Source organism: Neofelis nebulosa, chromosome 12 (assembly GCF_028018385.1).
Source record: "Neofelis nebulosa isolate mNeoNeb1 chromosome 12, mNeoNeb1.pri, whole genome shotgun sequence".
Taxonomy (NCBI): Eukaryota; Metazoa; Chordata; class Mammalia; order Carnivora; family Felidae; genus Neofelis; species Neofelis nebulosa.
The window spans coordinates 35,590,876-35,607,332 of NC_080793.1; the positions used below are offsets into that span (position 1 = coordinate 35,590,876).

A 16,457-nucleotide genomic window follows, 5' to 3' on the forward strand; every position below is an offset into this window, starting at 1 on the left:
TCAATAATTTCTATTACTCTCTGGCCAGAAACTCTCCCCCGCTTGGAGCATGCAGGGTTTCAGAGAGAAGAGCCAGCGGATCCAAATACTGTCACTGCCCTGAGACTGGCCAGGGAGCCACGGGTGGGCAAAACCCTGGCTGAGGCCAGCAGGAGCCTGCGGTTCAGATCAGCAAGTGCACTTGCGGCTTCCTCCCTCCCCACACCAAAGGAAGGTACAAGGCTCTAGACAGAATTAGGTCAGAATTAGATGTGCCCTTTCTAACTTCCTGGGGTAGCATTTTCAAAATTACATTCTAGGACAGAGAGATGGGACGAGATCCAGGACTACTTCTCCGCCCCCCACCCCCACCCCCAGAAGTCAAACTCCTTTCTTGTTTCCCAGTCAGCCCCTACCTGCTGTGACAGCCACAACTGTGAGGGGTAGGCTCTCGGAAATGTGGAATCCATAGTCCTGGAGGAGGGCGTCTTTGTCTATTTTTACTGTGTGTTTCATAGGGGTGAGGGTCTGGATTGAGATCCCGGGAGGCCCATCGGCTACAGCAACTTTAGCCCTGGAAGAGAAAGTGTTTTACAATTTAAAAAAAAAAAAAAAAAAGAGGGGGTGGATTCTAGGTGGTGGTCACAAACTGGGACAGCCCCAGGCATCCTGGAAGAAGAAGATGCAAAGCTGAGCACACCCCAACTCTCCTCGTGACAGAGATCAGGCACAAACACCAGGGGATAAAAACACCCAGTGGAACAGCAGCAGCCTCTAAAAGAGAAGTCATGACATGCTATGGGCACTCAGAGAAGGGGAGAGCAGTTTTAACTTTGCGGAGGAGGGGATCAGGAAAGCATTCGCTACCCACAAGAGGGGGCATTGGAGCTGCACCTTGAGAGATGCTGAGGGTCTATGTACGCAGCCCAGATCCCAGCACACAGAAGATGTTCAATGGCCGCTGCTGCGTGGGTGGATGCCTGGATGCATGGACAGGCATTCCAGGAAGGAGGCAGTGCTTCAGCAGAGGTACAGAAGAGGAAAAACAGCGACCGTGAACAAGATCGAGGAGCCGTTCAGTCTGGATGTCTGATGCTGACTAACTGCATAGATGGATTGTTTCTTTGGTGATTTTGTTTCCTTTTTCACTTTAAGATGAATTTCACTTCCCTTTCAAATTTGTAAACTGTGAGGATTCCAGTAGGAAATGCCAGCTGGTCTTCAGACTCCCTCTACAGTAATCTTTAAAAACATGTATGTTTTCTATATGTCTAAAAGCAGGTGAGTTGAAAGCTGTGCTTTGTCTCTCTCAAAACCACAAACCAAGTCACAAGCTATTTCTCCTATGTCTGGGGCAAATGATTTTTTCCCCTTTGAGAGTCAGTGGTCCGTTCTGAGGAAGGTCAAATGGTGACAGGATGAGGTGCTTATTATTATTAATAAACAACAGAAATGTGGAGGAGTAACAGTCCCCCCAGGGCTCTGCAGCTAAGCCCTATCATTTATTCTCCTCCATTTACCAAACACTGTCAGAAACTCTGTCTAATGCAACAGGACGTCGCTTATCTGAAAATCACCTGTCATTTATAATGATCTCAAACTTCAACAAGGATCAGGAAATATAACAAAATGGCTTCAGGGTACCAAAATGCATGTGACAACCCCAAGTACAAAGCCTCATGCACATTATCCACCAAGGAGCTCCTCAGACCCCAGCTTTGAGCTGATTCAGGCTGTCTGAACAGATGATGACCTGACCCCCCACAGCTTAGAAGCAAAGAGGGGATTTCTTCTAGGCAAGCACATGGGTAACACTGAGAAGTGCCAGCAGACAGACCTAACGACAGGGAAGAAACAGAAAACTGGAAATGTATAGTGAATAAATGTATAGTGAATAAAGCCCATAGTTATTCCCGATTAAAAAAAAAAAACAAAAAACCTTTAAAGCTATGAAAGGGCCTTTCCAAATAATAATATACTATACTGAGAGTCAAAAATCAACATTTACGTGCTTTTAAAAAAGCAACAGGAAGGATACCCTAGACACTACTCCCATTAAATGCTACGGGGGGGAAAAATGCGTGTGATCATTATCAGAGAAGGAAAAACAGTTAGAAGCATAATAAGCACAGGAAATGGAAGGCACCACTTGTTTTTAAACAGATGATGATACCTACAAAATGATCAACAAAGAGAACTGATGGTGCTAAAAAAGTAAGGTGAGTGGAGTTGCAGGATAAAAAACACAGCCTCAAAAAGCACTCAATAACTCATTAAAACAGATTAGCTGGATGTATATTAGGTGTTAGGCATTCTTTTTTTTTTTTAAAAGATTTTATTTCTAAGTAATTTCTATGACCCAACGTGGGGCTCAAGCCCACAACCCCAAGATCAAGAGTTGCACGCTCCACCAGTTGAGCCAGCCAGGTGCCCCTAGGTGCTAGGTATTCTTAATTAGCTGACGTATTGAAGGAAGACACAAGGATTGGTTTAAAGTTATTCTGGATTCCTGGTTGGGAAGACTAAATATTAAAAAATAAAAATACTGGGGCTCCTGTAAGGCTCTATCAGTTAAGCGTCTGACTTCAGCTCAGGTCATGATCTCATAGTTTGTGGGTTTGAGCTCCGTGTAGGGCAGGCTCTGCGCTGACAGCTCAGAGCCTGGAGCCTGCTTCGGGTTCTGTGTCTCCCTCTCTCTCTGCCCCTCCCCCACTCATGCTCTGTCTCTCTCTCAAAAATAAACATTAAAAAAATTTTAACAAAAAATAAAAATATTAAGTTCTAAACAAAAATATAGATTTAATATATCAGTCAAAAATTCTTCCAGAATTAAAAAAAAAAACTTGATAAATTGGTGATGGTACAAGTAGCAGTAACAGCAATGGTGATAATCATTAATAATATTTATTAAGCAAGTACCCGGGAGTGACCCAACATTTTAATAGCTCACTCACCTAACCTTCCCAACAAACCTGTGTGGTGGGTGTAATTATCATCCCTATTTTATGGATAAGGAGACTGAATCTTCCTTTGAGAGACTTTTACTTAAAATCACACAACTGGGAAGGGGGTTCCAAATCGGGGCCCCCTTCTTCAAAGGCTCTGTAGTATAGCTCCCAGTACAGTGCTGGCCAAGTGGGATATAATGCAAGTCACATATGTAAAACGTAAGGTTTCTAACAGCCTCATGAGAAATGGTGGAAAAAAACAGGTAAAACGAAGTTTGACATATTTTTTATTTAACCCAATATATCCGAAATACTATCACTTCCAACATGTAACCAACAACAATAAAATCGATGAGATATTTTACATTCTTTTTCAGATTAAGCCTTCAAAATCCAGTGTGTATTTCATATTTAGAGAGCATATCAGTCCAAACATACTTAAAATTTTCCAATAACTGAATTGTCAGTCTTTATATTTAAATCAAATGCAATATTCAGGCCCTCAGTCACACATAAGTACAAATAAATTTTATTTTTTTATTTTTTTTTTATTATTTTTTTTTAACGTTTATTTATTTTTGAGACAGAGAGAGACAGAGCATGAACAGGGGAGGGGCAGAGAGAGAGGGAGACACAGAATCGGAAACAGGCTCCAGGCTCTGAGCCATCTGCCCAGAGCCTGACGCGGGGCTCGAACTCACGGACCGCGAGATCGTGACCTGAGCCGAAGTCGGATGCTTAACCGACTGAGCCACCCAGGCGCCCCACAAATAAATTTTAAAAATTGGATAACAAAATAGGAAAACACAAGGAAAACTTTAAGCCATAAAAGCTTGTAATTTCTCCCTCATATAAACAAAAATTGACTCACACTGGATCATAAGACCTAAATATAAGAGCTAAAACTGTGTCACTCTTAGGAGAAAATATAGGAGTAAATCTTTGTGACCTGGATAGGATACCAAAAGCATAAGGGACAATGAATATGCAGATAAACTGAACTTCATCAAAATTAAAAACTTTTGTGTTTCAAAGGGCCCAATTAAGAAAGTGAAAAAACCCACACTGTGGGAGAAAAGATTTGCAAATCATATATTTGATAAGAACCTTGCAGCTAGAATAAAGAATTCTTATAAACGCAAACAAAAAAGAAAAATAATGAAAAGTGGATGAACAATTTACATGGACATTCTCCAAAGATATACCAACAATGGGTAAGTATGTGAAAAGATGTTTAACATCATTAGCCATTATGGAAATGCAAATCAAAACCTCAAGGAGATACCACTTTTTATACCCACTAGGATGGCCATAACCAAAAAGACAGGTCAAGTGTTGACAAAGATGTGGAGAAAATGGAGCCTTGATATCATCTGGAAGTTCCTCAAAAGACTAAACATTGAACATCATAAGACCCACCAAGGCCACTCCTACATATAACCCCAAGAGAAATGAAAACATATGTCTGTACGAACTTGCATACAAATACTCATAGCAACAATATTCCTAATAGCCCCAAAGTGGAAACAGTCCAAATGTACATCACCTGATGAAATAACAAAGAAAATATTCCACAGCACAATATTATTTAGCAACAAAATATGAATACATGCTGAAATATGGATGTACTTTGAACACATTATGCTAAGTCAAAGGAGCCAGCCACAAAAACAAACACATACCACGTGACTCCACTCACATGATATATTCAGAATAGACAAATCTTTAGAGACAAAGTAGTAGTTGTCTAGGGCTGAAAGCAGGAGAATTCTGGAAGGAAATGGGAAGCAAAAACTAATATGTATGGAGTTTCTTTTTCGGGTGATAAAAATCTTCCCAAATGGATTGCGGTGACGGTTGTACATTTCTGTGGATGTATTAAAAACCAATGAGTTGTATGCTTTAAGTGGGTGGATTGTAGAGTACACAAATTATATCTCGATAAAGCTGTTGAAAATAAGGCGAATCAGCTTAAAAAAAAATAAAATTCTGGGCGGGGGTGGGGGAAGGCTGCAATACAAACATATGAAGAATGGGCATAAACACATGCAGTAAATACCCAGACTTCACATGCTAAAACTAAGTACATCGACAACTTGTACATGAAGAAATAAAATAGAGAATGTAATTTATTAATTAAAGAAGTACAGTCAAAAGGGCTACAGAGTACTATTACATGTCAAGTAAAGAACCAAATGTAAATAAAAATAATAAACCCCCGGGATTTAAGGCTGACCATATAAATTGGATATTCAATTTCTCTAGAAAGTAATCAGGGACACTGTAATATGAATTTAAAATCTGATCATTTTCTTTGACCTTCTGTTACCATTCTGACTGCCATTCCTCAAAGTAATCACCCCAAACAAAAAATAAAATATTATTTGTACTAGACTATGAGTTCCTAAAAGACAAGGGTATTTATCTCTGTGTTCCCCAGGCCTGGTAAAGTCCCAGAATAGAGTATGAGCTCAAAACACCCAGCCTCTTAAATATTCAAAAATATTTATCACAGCTTCATTTAGAAGAGTGGAAAAACTCAAACTAAATCAACAGAAGATAGATAAACTGAGCACAGTGAAGAATTACTCCAAGACAAGCCTAAGTATCACAAGCCTAAGAACTTTAGACATACATGGAAACACAGCTTAGAAAATACCCTTTCAGAGCATCCTCTAAACTGTAGTTCAGACCCCCTTCCTAAGGGAGAACTCAGATTATTCTAGACATAAATTCTCTCATCTCAAAACTCAGGCCCTCTCTTATGGCACCTCAAGTTGCATTGATAGCTATCTGATTCCTTATATTATTACCCCAAATAATCTGTAAATTCTCTGAACGTAGGAACCACTTTTTACCCACCTCTGTATTTCTCACAGTGCTGAGTGCAGATCATTTTTCTGCAGCAAAATTTACTTATTGGGTAAATACATGAGCAAAATATTGTACACAGAAAGCAGGATACAAAACAGTAACTCAAATGACTGGCAAAAGGTGAAAATGTACGTATAACCATTAATAAACAGCAGACCACTTGAATGTAAGTAACAGAGTTCAATATTTGTCATTTTCCTTTGTTTGCTTAATTGAATATACAGCTCTGCCCTATGATTAATTAGGACTCATCTTCTCCATGTCCCAGAGCTCAATAAATGGTATCATGAGGACTCCTGGGAAACATCCTTGACTTTACCCTGCTCTCATTCCTATTATCTGATTGGTCACAACACCTAAAGATCTCAAAAGACATCCATTTCTAACTCCACAACCAGCATTCCATTTTAGGCCCCCATTACCTCTCCTGCAGACAGATTTCTCCAAAAGTCTCCAAACTGGTCTCTCTACTTTTCACTTTTGTCTCTCCTGAATGACTCTCCATCCAGTACCCAGACTGATTTTATAAATACAACCCTGCTCGGATGTCTCCCCTGACTGAATGGATCAATCCGAAATCCTTGAAGTGGTTTAATACAGCTCCTGCCCACCCCTCTAGTGTCTACAACCAAGACTTTCATTCTCTTGATGTTTTTGTTCTAGCCAAACTACTCTCCTTGGAGTTCTTCAAATTAACTGGCTTTTACACAAGTTCTTCCCTTTACCTAGAATCCTCCCTCACTCACCCCCGATAACCCCTGAGAGCATACGCTCTCCAGAAATTTACCAAAGAAGTTCAACCCCTACTCTATCTTCTGATTTTGGCATAAATATCTCCTTCTGTTGAACACACCCACAGAACATGTACTCCTTTTTTTTTTTTTTTTGAAATATACATATTTGCAATGACGTGAAGGCTCTTGTCCTCTCTAGACTATGATTTTTGTGGCAAAAAACATGTCTTTTTCGACCCATGTACGAAACTCAATGCTAGGCATATAGTAAGGCTAATTGACATATGGAGAATAAAAGATAAAATAAACCTTACCACATGGTTAAAATAGAATCCAACTTATGCTTTTCAAATACGTAGTCTTCACTTATCTGATTTTTCCATTTGGAAGGGTACGTTCTTCTACAATGGTAGACAAACAAGGCCCCACTGTGCTGACTTATCCCTGCACAGTGTCAGTGGCTTTGGCCCAAAGTCTGGATTTGACATTTTCCCCCACAGGCCACATTTCAGCTTTTGTTTGGAAAGGGATTGCTTGAGAACATGACCAAACCATGGCCTCTCCTCACAAAGAATGTTTAATATTTGACAGGGAGATGAAGGAAATGATCTCTGCAGCAAAATTTCCTCCTCTGAAGCATCTTATAAATATCAAACTGAGCACTGATAATTCAAAAACTTATGTCTGGTTCCTCTGTAATGGCTTCGAACCATAAATCTGAGATCATTTCTACGATTTTACACTAGAACAGCATAAGACCTGTGGCTCCACAATGGAATTCCTGCCAGATAGCTGGATTTGGCCTACGGTAGGACTAGGAAAAAAAAAAACATGTTACATTTATCATGAAAGTAGTCTAGAGTAGACAAATTCTACATTTTATGGGTCATTAGTTCATACTGAATTGATCAATGCTGAAAAGGAAAAAATACCACATGGAAATAGATTATGCTTCTGATATTCTCTGGCTTTTTATCTGCTCTCTGTTACATCAGAAAATATATTTTACTTCTATGCTGTAACAACCAAGAATTCACCTTTGAGTCCAGCAGGATGTGGAGAAACTATTTTTTTTTTTTTAATTTTTTTTTTCAACGTTTTTTTTTTATTTATTTTTGGGACAGAGAGAGACAGAGCATGAACGGGGGAGGGGCAGAGAGAGAGGGAGACACAGAATCGTAAACAGGCCCCAGGCTCCGAGCCATCAGCCCAGAGCCTGACGCGGGGCTCAAACTCACAGACCGCGAGATCGTGACCTGGCTGAAGTCGGACGCTTAACCGACTGCGCCACCCAGGCGCCCCTGGAGAAACTATTTTGAATCTATGTTTAAACACTGCATTATGTGTTCAGCTTGAATGATTTTAAAAGCTGAAGTCTGTTATAAGGTGGATTTTTAATCTAAAGTCTATTCAAAGAAAGCTGAAATAGAGGGAGCAGTCTGTACCAGAGAGAAATGTAGAGTGTAGTGTAATCATAGGACTATACTTACAGCAGTTTCCAGGGACCATGCAATGTAGACACTGGGAGTATAGTGCTATAGGGTGAAGGCCTACAGTTGAGAGAAGTAGTTATTCCATTATTACGTTAAAAAGGAGATTCAGAAGATAATGACGACTCTGAAGATGCAGTGCAGGAACCTTCCAGCCTGTTCTCAGACCTCCCCACTTTTGCCGAGGGTCAAGAAGCTATAAAAAACTGGTTGTCAAAAAAAAAAACCCAAAAACTGGTTGTCTGGAATGGTCTTTCTACATCACTAGGAATATGAGAAAGGCCAAGTAAGGCCATCCCTATAATTAGGAATTAGTTGTATGGTTGCAATGAACAGGGAAATTTGGAAAACATGTAAAACCAACAGGAAGGGCTTCTGACACAAAGATGTCACGATACGTGTATACGTGCACACAAGTATGTGAGTACATGTGTGCCTGTGTGTGCGTGTGTGTATGTGTGCATGTGTCTACAAGATGTATGTGTGTGTTCATTAGCATTAAGATTCAAGTTGAGTTGAGGGGCACATGGGTGGCTCAGTTGGTTAAGCGTCTGACTTCCTCTCAGGTCATGATGTCATGGTTTGTGGGTCTGAACCCCGCGTCCGCCTCTCCACTGTCAGCGCTGTCAGCACAGAGCCTGCTTTAGATCTTCTGTCCCTGTCTCTGCCCCTCTCCCGCTCTCTTTCGCCCTCAAAAATAAATAAACATTAAAAAAAAAAAAAAAAAAGATTCAAGGTAAGTTGAAAGGATCTTTTTAAGCCCTGAGGATAAAACCCAGCACCAAGAAGGCTCCAAGTTACATTAAGCTCTTCACGTTTCTTTAAATCTTGCTCAGGGGCGCCTGGGTGGTTGAGCATCTGACTTTGGCTCAGTTCATGATCTCACAGTTCATGAGTTCAAGCCCCATCTCAGGCTCTGTGTAGACAGCTCAGAGCCTGGAGCCTGCTTCGGATTCTGTGTCTCCCTCTCCCTCTCTGCCCCTCCCCCACTCACGTTCTCCCTCTCTCTATAAAAAATAAATAAACATTAAAAAAAATGTTTTTAAACTACAATGAGATACCACTTCACCCATTCTAGGATGGCCACAATAGAAAAGGAAAAGATATTAACAAGTGTTGGCGAGGACGTGGAGACACTGGCACCCTCATACACTGCTGGTGGAAATGTAAAATGGTATAGCCACTTTGGAAACAGTCTGCCAGTTCCTCCAAAGGTTAAATACTAAGTTACCACGTGACTCACCTATACCACTCCCAAGTATATACCCAAGAGAAATGAAAATGTATGTTCAAACTAAAACTTTTACACACACGTTCATAGCAGCATTATTCATACTAGCCCCAAAGTGGAGACAGCCCAAGTGTATATTAACTGATGAATGGACAAAGAAAATATTCCATACTGGAATATTACTTGGCAATAAAAATGAAATACTGATACATGCCATAACATGGATGAAACTTGTCCACATAATGCTAAGTTAAAGAAGCCAGGCACAAAAGACCACGTATTATATAATTCCATTTACGTGACATATCCTGGATAAGCAGATCCATGGAGACAGCAAGTATAGGAGTGGTGGCCTGGGTCTGGGGGAAGGGCAAATGGGGAGTGACTGCTCACAGGTATGAGGTTTCTTCCTGTGGTATTAAAAACGTTCTAAAATTGGATTGTGGTGATTGCACCACAGAATGCACAATTCTGTACATATACTAAATGTATACTAAAAATCACTGGGCTATATACTTCTAGTGGGTAAGTTTTGTGATATGTAAAAGGTATCTCAGAAAAGACATTGGATAAAAAAAACTTCCCACAGGTCAGTGTCGCCTTTTATTTACATTCTGTGAGAAAAGCAGGATATTAGAGAGTACCAAAGATCAGATATTTAGGCAACATCAAATTAAAGTTACACAGGTCTCTTCTCTGCAGGAATCTCAGAGCCTTTAATGTGCAAAAATGCACTGTGCAAAATGCAAGAAGTGGGTGGGAGTGGAGTATGGGCTGTGTCACTTCCAAACCTTCAGTGGAGCGGCATAACATAGGACTAGGGTTTGCAGAACTCACTTTAGGAAGCGATGTACCTGGCAGTTTCCCCATTCATCACAAGTACTACTTGACCACTTGCAATCACTCGCTTGGAACTCAATCACTGCTGGGTTGAACAGGCGAGGCCACTACTTTCCCTGCGCTCATAGGGCCTACTGTCCAGAAGGAAAAAAAGAGATGTGCTCAAATAAGTTGAACATATCAGGAGGAGCACCCTGCCGATGCTACCAATCAAATACTATGGGGTCCTGTGGGAGTGGTTAAATCTAAGGAACATTTCATGGAAGACCCAATGGTTCAGCCAGACCTTGAACTGTGGGTGGGTTCTGTATGCATGAAGTTGGGAGGAAGGGATCTGGCATGGGAGCCCCGGTCTAAGGGGTGAAAGGAGAAGACGGGTTGCTTATAGTAGGGGAACAATGAATAATAGTTCATTTTAGCTGGAGTATGATGTGAATGAAACGGAGTAGTAAGACAAATAGCTGTAAAGTACTAGGGGTCAATCACGGAGAGCCTTGAATGCCTAACCAAAAATGTTAAAACATATCCTGTAAGAAATAGGGACCCATCAAAGATTTCTGAACACGGGGTGGGGATGATCGTAAACAAGTCTGTCTCTGGGCCTCAGGTGTTTCACCTGTGACACGGGGCTAATTCTACCAGCCTTATCTCACCGCAGTGTGTGAGGATCGGAGCCCTTGGCCACAGGGCAGTGTGGTTCTGAGCAAGGGTTATTGCTCAGCAGCACAACAGCTGTTTCCAGTTCCTTTGGAAGAATGTGTGCCTCAGAAACACCTGACACATGATATTTCATCTCTGTGGCAGGGCCAGATGGGAAATCTGAGATGGAAAATGAACGCTTCGAAACAGAACATATTTTAAGTTCTCTTGTAGCAGTCAAATCAGATCTGTATTTGATTTCATTTTATTTTGCTTAGAATGAAATAGGGACTGCAAGGAAGGAACAGCTGCTGGAAACAAAGACGGGGAAAGAGTATAAACAGCAGATCTCCTGACCCTCGCATCGAGGACTAAGACAAGGGGTGTGTGTGAGACAGAGAGAGACAGAAACGTGTGAGTGTCTGTTCAAGAGTATGTGGGTGAGTATATTCCAGAGAGTATGTGCACATGAGTGTGAGTATGTACGAAGTGTGTTTGTGTGTGTAAGTCCATTTGTGTGCGAGTGTTTGTAAATGTGTGTATGAGTTTGGTGTGAGTGTACATTGTGGGTGCATGGTGAGAGACACCAAGGGAAGAGGTGGAAGGGGACAGACAGAAAGGCACTCCGGCAAAACTGGCGATCTGTTTATGCTTCCCCCCACCATATGGGGTAAGAACAAAGCAAACTGGAGACTGATCCCCGGGTGCTGCCAAGACTGGCAAAAGCTCTGCCCGCGGGGATGCCAGATCCTCACAGACAGAAATCTCTGCTGGCCCAGGAGCCTTACCGGGCCGAGCTGTCCCGGGAACGCCGTAGCCATCTTGCCACCATTTGTTCTATTCTGTGTGCTTTCCGTGTCTGCAATAAGCTGGTCTCCAGCTCTTCCATTTACCTACAAGGAAGAAGAGTTTTCTTAAGAAGCTAACCAAAATATTTGGAAGAGCATCTGACAAATCACTATGACATTTCCTGTATTTGCCCATTTAAGGACATGCTGATCAAATAACTAGGGCTCTCTTTTCTTTGAAATTAACACAAACAGGTCCTCAGTGTCTGTAGAGTGGACAACTTTATAGCAGCCCTCTGCCTAAGGAGTACACAGTCGTGGGAAACAGATTAGCTTTTTACATCTTAACCAACTAAAGAGAAGGATTAGGGAATAAAATAGATAAGGTTTCTCAAACTGTGACTGTGACCCATTGTGAGAGACACACCTTACTACATGACACTGCTTGCTGCCTCCAAGTATGCATGCGTCCCTGAACAGAACAGCTTAGTTTTGCCTGCACTGGGAGCTGCACATATGTGGGAGCATTCTAATCACATTGTGGCTATTCTTCTGATTGCTACTTCTTTTGCTCAATATTTTGTATTTTCTTTTTTTTTAAAGTTTACTGATTTATTATAGAGAGTGAGCATGAATAGGGGAGGAGAAAAGAGAGAGGGAGAGAGAGAATCCCAAGCAGGCTCTGTGCCATCAGCACAGAGCCCGATGCAGGGCTTGAACTCACAAACTGTGAGATCATGACCTGAGCCAAAACCAAGAGCTGGACGCCTAACCAACTGAGCCATCCAGGTGCCCCGAAAAATCTCCCTTCTATCCTTCCCTCATCCACCCAGTTCCCACACTCATTCATAATCACTGCTCTACTCCTTTTTCTTTCCAGAGTTTCTTTATGCCTATATGAGCAAATACAAATAAAGATTTTATATGTCCTCCTCTTAACACAAAGGATAGTACATCATAAACCTTGTTCTGTACTGTGCTTTCTTCTCCTTAGAATATATATCCTTGGTATCTTTCTACATCAGTACATAGAATGCTTCTTCATTCTTTTTGACAACCCCTGAGTATTATACTGTATGAATGTGCCGTAATTTAAAAAGTAGTCCTCTCTTGACAGACATTTGGATTACTGCCAATCTTTTACTATTTTATAAATGATACTGCAATGAATTATGTTGCACATATATCATTTCTGCATGTATGCAATTATGTATCTGGATAATTTCCCAAATATTGAATTACTAGGTCAAGAGTTATATGTATTCTTTGATAGATATTGTCAGGTCACCAAGAAAACACACATATGCTGGAGATTAAAATTTCATGAAACAGTATATATATATTTCTATTTTTCTATCCTAGTTATTTTCACTTTTTAAAATATTGGCCTCAATTCACCAAATTAATTTCACAACCCAATAAATAACCACACAAAAGGAAACATGACATTGGGAAATAAGTATGGATAGAGAGAAAATAAATATGAATTATAAGAGATTATGTTAACACTACACAAATACATTTTAAAACCTTGATGACACAGATGGTTTTCAAGGAAAATATAAATGATATAATATGACCCTGTAAGAAACAGAAAATCTAAAAAGACAATTACCATAGAACATAAAGTTGATAAAGAGATACCCCTACAAAAAAGTCCCTGGCATAGACAGATTCAAAGGTGAGTTCTTACAAATCTTTAAGATGTACCTCACCCTGACAAATTGTTTTATTTTAAATATAAACTTTTTATTTTGGAATATCTTTAGATATATAAAAAGGTTGCAGAGGTAATATAGGGAGTTCCTATATACCCTTCACTCAGCTTCCTCTAATGTTAACATCTGACAGAGTCATTGTATCTTTGTCAAAATTAACACTGGTCCAATAATATTAACTAAACTCTAGACTTTATTCAGATTTCACCAGTTTTTCCACAAATGTTCCTTTTCTGTTTCAGGATCCAATCCTGGATACCATGTTACTTTTAACCATTCTTAGTTTATTTCCCCCCAAATTTCCCCAAATGCTGTTTTAGCTGTTCTAGACTATAAAAAAGGAAAGCTCCAAAAATCTTTTTGAGCAGTCAGTATAACATCGACATCAATTCTGATAAAACAGGACAAATAAAGTAAAAATACAATCTCTCTTGTGAATACCAAAGTGAATCTCATAAATAAAATGTCAGCAAGAAGAATCTATCGGCAATCAACAGAGTAACAGCAGTATCTATCCCAGAAGTGCACTGGCAAGGCACACAAAAATGTAAGCAGGACACCCAACTTGACCACTCTGAAAGCGAGAAATATATGTACTTTTCAGTTAAATGGCAGGCAAATACAAATTAGTGGACAACAAACAGCTGCAAACAAAAATAAATTCCACTTAGATCAAGGGATATGTTGGTCTAGTTTTATTCTACAATAGGAACATCAGACCTGAATGCTGTCTTTAGTTCTAGGCAGCTTGCTTTTTTTAAATTATAAAAGATAGGGTAGATTTCTGGTTAAATATGGTGAATTGAAACTATGTCTTAATCTCTTCTCTTCTCTTATAAATTACAGCAAAGGACTATAAAGGCAATAAAACCTATAGAATAAGAGAGAAGATGGTACATGAGAGATATAGACAATGTTGGGAAGATAGAAACTGTTTGGAGGAGAGGTAACTGAGCAGAGAAAAGGAAACAGAAACCTATGTGCTTTCACAGATTCTGATGAAAAATGAGCTGAGTTTTCCTAAGATGGCTCAAGAATTAGAGGTAGCAGGCATGGGAGAAGGCAGGGATAAAGCATAGGGCTGGAAATATGGAAATGGATTTTTATAAGGAGCAATTTTACTCACAGGTCCCAGCCCATTCCCTTTGCCCACTAAGACAAGCACTCCTTCTTCACTTTACTGGAGACAAGAGGCTTATTCTCTGGAGAAATCAAACCAGAGAGCCTCCAGACTTAGGGAGACCAGGCCCAATAGAGACTGCAGGATTGAAAAAATAGAAGGATTAAAACTCTTCTTACTGAATGACAAGACATTCTGCCTCTTCCTTTGCCCCGCTCCCCAAATACTGGCAGCTAGGACTCTACATCCCAAGCAAGAGACTAGAGAATCCTTTTTTTGGAGAATTGAAAAGAACCATAGAAAAGAACTTTAGATGATGATACTTCTGGCAACTTGATGCCTGATCATCATGCATTGAAACCTGTTAATTCAGTGAGCCCCACAAATCATACAAAGTTTCTTACACATGAATGGATATTTGAGAAAAGCCTACATTATGAAAAAATATCAAACAGAAAACCCCAGAAGAAACAGAGACAATGCAGGAAACAGAAGGAAAAAAATCATAGAGCCTTAAAATATTACATCCATGAAACAAGAAGAGGATTTTCTTGGAAAAAGAGAGCAGAGAATGAGAACACTTGAAAATTAAAAATACGATAGGCAGAATTTAAAAGTTCAATTAAAAAGTTGAGAATATCAGTGAAGTCAATGAAATACTATAGAAAAGAGTAAGCAAAAGCCAAAGACAGGGAAAACAGAGAAACTTAAAAATGTATAGTATCAATCCAGGAGTCCTATATTTATCTAAGAGGAAATCCAGAAGGAGAGAACAAAGGAAATGGAGATAAGAAAATTATAAAATAATTCAATAAAATTTCCCTGAAAAACCTAAGTTTCCAGATTATCTACTAAGTGCCCAGCATAATAAGTGAAAAAAAGAGACCCATATCAAGAAATAACACTGTAAAATTTCAGAAATGAAAAGAAGAGAATATCTTCAAAACTTCCAGAGAAAAAGATAGATGGCACACAAACAATTGAGAATAAAAATGGCATTAGACTTCTCATTAACAACAATGGAAGCTTGAAGACATTGAAGCCATGTTTTCAAATTTCTGAAGAAAAATTGCTTCAATTTAGAATTCTATACCCAGCCAAACTACCAATCAAATAGTAGACACATTTTCATACATTCACATCTCAGACAATTTACCTCTCTTATACCCTTTCTCAGGATGCGCATAGAGGATGTGCTCCAGCAAAAGAAGGAAGTAAATAAAGAAATGGGATCCAGGAAATTGGGGATGAAATACAGACAGGAGGCAAAGGGAACATCCAGGATGACTATGAAGGGATGTACTATGGTAGTGCCTATACATGAGACCTATAAAGAGCAACCTTACAGATTGGTGCATGAAGACGAAGGTCTTAGGAAAAAAGATGAATATAGATTATCTTATGTGTTTCTTCAGAAAAATTCACTGAGAAGCTGTTGGAGAGTATGAAAAAAATTAGCAATAGGTACATGGAAAACTAAGCAAATAAAAAACAGGAAATTCTGAAATACAAGAAAAACAAAAGGTTGTATGGTTAAGGTAACCAAATTTTAGCTCATTACTTGGCTCAGAAATGAACAATATTTACATTGTCATAATAATGTAAACACTGAAAAATGATTCCTCAAAAACAGCTTATATGATTTGGGGAGGCTATGGTGAAGGGGAGCTGATGTAGTGGTATAAGAGCTAAAACCTCATTAACCACAATAATTAAATAATCTCTAAAATTAATAAATTATGCAATAGTAATGCAAGCATATTTCTCAGAAACGTGGAGGGAAAAAAAAGCAGAGGATACAGCTAGAAGAGTTGAAAGAGGTTGCCTCTAAGAAAAGTAACTAGATGCTAAGGAAGAGTGGGGCAGGGACTGTTGCTTTCTATTATAAACCCTTAGTACTATTTTCTTTTTTTTTTTTTTAACTATTTAGCTATTGTTAATTATGTTAGCTAAATTTTAAAAACTGAATATATGCATATAGTAAAATACACAGAAAAATATAATGAAAATAAAATCACCTGTAATCATACATCCCAGAGTTATCAACTGTTAATTTTTCTTTTTTTATGCTTATACATGCTATGTTTTTATTAAAA

General features: G+C 39.4%; 1 protein-coding gene across 7 annotated transcripts in view; it reads right to left on the reverse strand.

Annotated features, from left to right (window-relative positions):
- The window catches only part of FRMPD1 (FERM and PDZ domain containing 1), a 144,105-nt gene that overhangs the window by 37,548 nt on the left and 90,100 nt on the right, over window positions 1-16,457 (reverse strand). For 6 of the 7 annotated variants that reach the window (XM_058694867.1, XM_058694864.1, XM_058694866.1 and 3 more), the window contains exons 2-3: window positions 11,524-11,628; window positions 396-553 (exon numbers count right to left, since the gene is read on the reverse strand). In XM_058694867.1, the coding sequence (XP_058550850.1) occupies window positions 396-553; window positions 11,524-11,624 (259 nt within the window). In that variant the 5' untranslated portion in view covers window positions 11,625-11,628. Of the gene's footprint in view, window positions 1-395; window positions 554-4,626; window positions 4,709-11,523; window positions 11,629-16,457 lie in introns of those variants that run through there. The other variant, XM_058694868.1, reaches the window with a different exon arrangement.